Source organism: Alosa alosa, chromosome 22, assembly GCF_017589495.1.
Source record: "Alosa alosa isolate M-15738 ecotype Scorff River chromosome 22, AALO_Geno_1.1, whole genome shotgun sequence".
NCBI lineage: Eukaryota > Metazoa > Chordata > Actinopteri > Clupeiformes > Clupeidae > Alosa > Alosa alosa.
Window position 1 is genome coordinate 21,428,751 of NC_063210.1, and position 7,500 is coordinate 21,436,250.

At 43.3% G+C, this 7,500-nt stretch overlaps 1 protein-coding gene across 1 annotated transcript in view; it reads left to right on the forward strand.

Moving 5' to 3' along the window:
• Positions 1–6,292: 6,292 nt before the first annotated feature.
• The window catches only part of dlx4b (distal-less homeobox 4b), a 5,893-nt gene continuing 4,685 nt past the window's right edge, over positions 6,293–7,500 (forward strand). Inside the window, exon 1 of the mRNA XM_048233542.1 lies at positions 6,293–6,841. Coding sequence (XP_048089499.1) covers positions 6,517–6,841 — 325 coding nt within the window. The 5' untranslated portion in view covers positions 6,293–6,516. The remainder of the gene's footprint in view (positions 6,842–7,500) is intronic.

The following is a 7,500-nucleotide window of genomic DNA, read 5'->3' on the forward strand; positions in this document are numbered from 1 at the left end:
CACTTGTGGTTATCATTATGTATCACAAGTCCGTTTCAGTGCAAAATGCATGAGTATGTGTTTAGATTTTAGCAATTCATAAAAAAAAACTGTAATCACAAGAATGGAAAGAAACATATAAAAGGCTGCTACAATGTTTATTTTTCAGAGAAAATTCTGAATACATTTTAATATAATATTGTCATATATATATTATTTTGTTCTATTTAGCTTCCTTGATTATTTACAGTCTTTAAATTATATATATAAGTATATATACTCTTTTTATCCTGTGAGGGTATCTGCATTTATCCCAATCCGTGAATTAGTGAAACACACTCAGCACACAGTAAACACAACGTGAGGTGAAGCACACACTAATCCCGACGCAGTGAGCTGCCTGCTACAACATTTCGGGAGCAGTGGGAGGGGTTAGGTGCCTTGCTCAAGGGCACTTCAGCCATGCCTACTGGCGCTCGGGGAGCAGTGAGGGGTTAGGTGCCTTGCTCAAGGGCACTTCAGTTGTTCTTACTGGTTGGGGTTTTGAACCGGCAACCCCTGGTTACAAGTCCCTAACCTGGTTCAAATTCAAACTGGTCCGTGCATGTACACACACACACACACACACTAACCAGTAAAAACGACACACATGCCCCCTCTTCCAAGAACTGGTCACCAAGCGTGCATGTGCACACACATAAAAACACTGCGCACACACACATGCACACACACATGCACTCACACATATCCCTCGAGGGCAAAAGCTGGAGATGGCACTCTACACTTGAGGAATGAGACAATGAGCACAGCTGACAAGCAGTCTCTCTCTCTCTCTTTTTTCTTTCTTCTCTCTCTCTCTCTCTCTCTCTCTCTCTCTTCTCCCTCTTGCTCTCTTGCTCCCTCTCTCTTCACTCTCTCTCTCTCCCTCTCCCTCTATATCTCCTTCCTGGTCCCTCTCTCAACTGCTATGATCCGTGCCTCCCTCTGTTAGCCTCCAGGTTAGATTAGCCATGCTAACCCCTGTGCCTCTCACCTCCCTTACCCCCCTCCCCCTTCCTCCCCCCTCCACACACACACACACACACACACACACACTCCATACCTGCCTGTGGCAAAGACATGAGTGGTGAGGAGAAAAAGGCAAATCCCATTGTAAAGAGCATGTAGGACACCCATATTACATCCAGACCACAGGCCTGCGTCCTGCACACACAGGAGCGGAAGATGCTTCGTACATAACTGCTGCTTCGTACACAATGACTAATATTTAGCGCTGGGCACTGGGCCAAAATCGCTCACCTGAATGGTGAACCTGTGCCGGCAATGTCAGGACTATGTTCAACACTCAGGCAATCATATCCACTTTAATATACCACCATAACTTTAGTGTCGTTTTTTTACCTGTAGTATTTACCTGTATTGTATTGTTCACTGCCAAATAATGCCAATTCTATAGACCATCTTGTATTTCATGGTCTGTTCGTCAATTCTTCTTGTTTCATAGTAACTGCAGATTATGTGTGATGGAGCAAACGTGTGGGGAAAGGTGGGGGGCATGTGATGTCTGAACTGCAGCAAACAACTGGCCAGGGAAGGAAGAGAGAGAGAGATAGAGGGAGGAAGAGGGAGAGAAAAAGAGTGAATGAACGGTAGAGAGAGGGAGTAAGAGAGAGAGAGAGAGAGGGGTTGACAGAGGGGGGAGCAGAGCAAAAGAGAAAAAGAGAGAGGGGGAGAGAGAAAGAGGGAGGGAGAAAGGAAAAGAGAAAGAGAGAGAGGGAGGGAGAGGGGAATACTCGTCTGATTTGTCTGAAGGGAGTGCTGTCACTCTGTATCACCACCAAAGAAGATGGACAAAGCAACCTTGGCACACACACACCTTCGCACACACACGCAAACACACACTTGCACGCAAGCTTACAGCCACACCCTCACTGCACATTCTGCGCTCACTACACACACTCACACGTCTGGAAGACTGGGAGACGCCAGCCAGTCTGGGACTGCACACGGTAGTATTGTTATTAGCGCTTGCTCTCTCGTCTGTATTAAGCCGCGGCGGCGAAGACACATCCCAGCGCCTTGACTGCAGGGCTCACCTTTGTTCTTCACCGTAATGCGGACATAATTATCACCTTAAAGAGCGCGTCTACTTCTCCTTTTTTACCCCGCGCCCCCTCAAACCCCTCCAACACCCCCCCACCCCCCCGCACACTCCCTTATCTACCCCTGACACCCCACCTTCCTTTACCACCACTGCTACCACTAACACCCCCCCACACACACACACACACACGCACACACACACTTTCCAGCCCCACCCCAAATGACAAAAGTATTCAATGGTTTTCTCTGTGGCGGTAGAAGACTCTGGGGTCACACGGCAGCTGGGGTGAAGACCAGACCAGATCTCGGTTTGATTTATTATTATTATTTTATTTCTGTTTTGGAAAGTCACACTTGGATAGTTCACCCCACTTATGCAGGATTCTGCTGATTGTTCTGGTGTTCTGGAGAGACATTAGGTGATTATATTGCCACAAGCACTCATCCCTGAGAGACAATGAAATCAATAGAAAACCACAAAGTACCCGTGAAAAATCTGTAACTGCTGCAATTAGCAAGCCTCCTGAGCATACGAACTAATGAAATCCTCACATAATATTTATAGAAATCAGTACCAACGCTCAAATAATTGACCTTCAGACTTTTTTCGATTTTCTTTTATATGCTATTAAACTCTAAACTGTTCATCTTTAATTAGTGGCCCTGTAACTTCATTCTGCACAGGTTCTCTGCCAGGCTAGATTAACTATATTTTATAAATCTATGTTTGTATTCAGGTTTTACAGAGAATAAGTAAAGCCTTGTTTAAGAGTATTCACTCCGAAACAGGAACATGTATAATATAATATGCATTCTGGAGCAATGAGCAGCCAAGTTCTTCAATTGCATTGGGATTATATAGCCTTAATTTAGTACTTCAACAAATTATTGGTGTGACTGTATTGTCCTGAAGAATATGCATGTTTATTTAGAGCATAAGGATATTAATAGAAGCTGAGCTTGCTTCTTTCGGTGCGCAACCATTTATGTTGATACGCCTCATTTACCATGTGCCTCAAAGACCATGACTATGGCTGCAGGAAATAACTGTCCTGTTTCATCCCCGTTTCTTGTTCAATAATGTCTTTTGTGTCTGTGTCCAAACAACGTAACCACTCACCGTTTTGTTACATTGGGTGTACATGATATTTTCTATTCAGCATTCAAATGTATCTTCTGTTTAAGATTACCTTTGTCACTTTATATCCCTTGAAAGTTTTATATTTCTTTGTGGTGATGCATAAAGTTAATTTTACTGAACAAATAGTTTAGATCTGGTCTGGGGTGAGGATGTGTGCACATGTGTGTGTGTGTGTGTGTGTGTGTGTGTGTGTGTGTGTGTGTGTGTGTGTGTGTGGTGTCATGTGCGTGTGTGTTTGTGTGAGTCTGTGTATGTGTGTGTGTGTGTCTGTGTCTCTCTCTCTGTGTGTGTGTGTGTGTGTGTGTGTGTGTGTGTGTGTGTGTGTGTGTGTGTGTGTGTGTGTGTGTGTGTGTGTGTGTGTGTGTGTGTGTGTGTGTGTGTGTGTGTGAGACGCTCATCCTCCAAACCCCTTTCACAAAGCCTGCCAGGAGGAGATGTTGGTAACAAAAGCATCCCTCTTCCAGCCCTCCAATGCCTCTGCTGCTGTCATTTTGGAGACTCGGGATTTTGTGACGATAATAATTTGTGGCTTTGTCTCTGGGCCTTGAAAGTCTCAGACGCTGTCAGTGAGGGTTTGGGCCCGAATCCAGCGGTGTCTGTGTCTGACGCTGGCGCTGGTGCTGTTGCCGCTGTTTCCACGGTGACGGGGCCAGCGCGTGCCCCAGGGGTGCTGCAGTTCGGACGCCCCTGGGGACCCAAATCACACAGGGGAGACACGACCGAAATGACCGGGTGGCGCAGCAGTTGGACCGCAGAACGTCCCCGCAGCGTTGTGAGAACGTTGTCACTGGAGGCAGTGGAGACCACAGAACGTCCCCACAGCGTTGTGAGAACGTTGTCACTGGAGGCAGTGGAGAGGCTTTGTGTGAAGAAAACCAAATCCCCAGGCATTTTTGGGCTGCAGTAGCCTACCAAAGCAGTGCTTATAATTCATAATGTGGAATTTCTATACAGTTCCAAGCGTCTGTAATGCACTCATATCACATTGAAGTAGCACATTAAGATGTAATCTAATCCGATGGGTTGAGAAGATATGTTATTTTACAGATTTAGTATTTAATGAATACTTACAGTATAGTTTGGAATATTTCATCAGAAGGATTTTGCTGCCTTTTTGCATGGATTTGTTGATGGTGTTCAAATGGAATAGGTGTAATGTGGTAGGCCTGGTATCCAAATCAAATAGTAGTAGACAGTTGGTGAGACTGCAGTAGCCCTATAAACCAATGTTAAAGACAAAAAAAACGAAAATGGTCCTTATGAAAATATATAATATTAAATGTAAACAACGCACATTTTAGAATGGCGTGATAGTCAAGAGGTCAAAGGGTTACACCTGAGTGGATCTGGCACGCGATGAAGGCGCACTGTCGCGATTCGCAACACGTCAACCACTTGCCCTTATTACACGGGTTATTCACAGTTGTGCAACAGCAACGCTTTCATCTTCAAATTGATTGTGTCAAAATTGAGGCCGTCTCGCAGAGACGAGCTTGGTGCTGGATTTATGACTATACCTTAGCTGTCAACACACCCACGCACTCTAACAAGGTGCCATATTTTATGCCATTCGCCATATGTATTAGACAGGCCCAGATTGATGCAAGTTATATAGTTACGATCCGTAATGTGTGACTCCATATATTATTTGAATTGCAAATATACCACACATAGCCTACACGTGTAGGTCACACACTGGATATTTTTGTATTCAGGCCTAGGCATATTTGCCTCTCTATTCGATAGTCGGAACGCAGTAGCCTAGGCTACATATACGACCACATCATCAAATTAACGTTTTCAGAACCAGGCCTTCTAATCAGAACGTAATTTTAAAAACGACAAAAAAAAAAGTAAATATTTATGAGCAGGCAAACCTGAGATCGACTGCTGAGAACATCTTCTGGTCCGCCTTTTATTTTCCAAGGGATGGTTGGCACGCTCCTCTTTCTGTGAAGCTGAACCTGGCGCCATACACATAATTACAAAAGAAGCTGTCATGTATTCAAAGGGCTGTCAGAGTGAAACTTATGTGTTGAACGGGACATAAACAGTTTCGCCCGAGGCCAGAATCGCCAGATTTCATCCATAGTGTTTCTCTGTTTACTGAATCCGTCCATTCAACCGTTTTAGAAAGGACTTAGCTGCTGTATTTGTGAATCTCCCCTATGAATGAAAATATATTTTGAATATATGATAGGCATAGGCCCTATAGGCTTAACACATAGGCCTATACAGCTCTAAAAGTAGGCATTGATTGATCATCATTTCTGATTTAGAGACACAGGATTTTGGTTTAAATATTGTAAAATGGGCATCAACATTTTTAGGGTAGATAAGACAAAACGATTATGAATCATTTAGGCTAATGGGTTGATCGCATCTGCTCTGGAGAACATAAAACAGTTCCGTTTCCGTCATCATTTTATTGTTGTAAATTATTGTGGCTGTTCCATATGTTTTACTGATATGTTTATTTAGGCTATATTGTGCATTTCTGCAGGTAAACTAGAATGCGTTGGTAAATATTAAGAATTAAAATAGCTTTCCCTTCATCCATTTATGTTTAAATGTTTTAATGTGTGCATTTTAATGAATGATTTGAATCGTTTAAATTATTTCAACACAAAGCCAAGTGTAAGCTCTTTAGAATAATAGGCCTACTTTACCTAAAAACTACATCAGACAATCTAGTATAATAGAGTATGTGTTTCATAAATAGGCTAGGCCTATATATTTACAACAAACTGTGACATTAATATTTATATTAGATTAGTGTTCTGATTTAGGCCATTATACATTTCAGGCAGATATTAAATGTTTTTGGTCTTTTTTTTATGACCTTATTTTGTCTATAATTATTTTATTTACACAGGCGGGCAACCAATATCAATATGAAGCCGCTTTCAATAACATATGTTAATGAACTTAATTAGGCTTTCCCCTGGGTCTTGTGACATAGTAGGTCTGTGAAACCAATCAGCGAGCGCGCTGTTAGAGCGCGCTGTGTTGGAGACACACCAGGTCAGAGTGCGCGAGCTACTTTCAATATTTTGAAGTTAACCAATATTTCACGGAGCGTATCCCTTTAACTCGCCCCGTGAATCCACAAAGAACTCCAAAATATCCACGGGAAATACTTCATACCGGTGTGGATACCTGTAGCCGTTGTACGATCTTGTGATAAAGTAGCCTATCTCTTCGAGATGGATCCGGTTCAAATTAGCTCTCGCTAGTGGTGAACACTCGATGCAGCTCTCCTGAACCTGTCGGTTTTATGGACTTCACTATTAATGATGTCTATGAGCTTCATGCCTGATAGTTTCAATGCGCCAGATCCGTCCAAGTCAGCGTTTTTAGAGTTTGGTCACGGACTCCCCACGCACCAGGCGCAGCACTCGCCCGGACTATCGCACAATCTTTATCCTGTTCACGGGTTGCAGCCAGGCGGACACCTGCAGCACGATGCTCCTTTCCAATCTGCCGCCTACTCTTATGGTCGATCACTGGGTTACGCTTATCCCGGCTCGGTGAGCTCGCACACCCCGAATGCGTACGTGCCATATCAGCACAGCAACCAAAACAGCACATTGACCCATGCGAAAGTGGAAGAGCCCGGTAAGTCTTTGAAATGCCACCGTCATCTTGCTGTTAATCGGAACAATTATCAATAGGAACGCGCAGGCAAATACAACTAATACAATTCTTATACATTAGTTGTAGGCTAAGCACTAGTGGTGTACTACATGCTGTTTGTTGTTGCTTGTCGGTTGTAACGCTGTAGGTATTTCCTCAAAATGAAGGTTTGAAGCGGTGGTTTTGCTTGGTGTTTATAATGACCAGTGTGTTGGCGAGATTTAAAGGTTTCCATAAACCCAGAAACCAAGGGTACACACACAGCAAGTGCTTTCATAATGCTTTCAAAAAGATTTTGAGAAGAAAAAAACATGCGGACTGAAACGAAATTAACTTAGCCTACAACAACTGCATGATCATTTATTACAAACTCAACATAAGGATAAGGAACTGACATTGACATTATTTGGTGTTTTCTTAATTTTCTCTCCAATGCCGGAACCAGTATGTTGGGCCCACCTTGACCGGTGGTAGTGTAGTTGTATACCTGTGTAATAACCTTGAATGAGAAGATGTTTCTAGATTCTATATTGTTTGCTACCATACCTTGCATAACCTTTGCCTGCGTGACATAGCTTGTTCCAATTAAATTGTACGGGTCAAAGTGGACCAACATAGGCCACATGATGGATTTGATACAC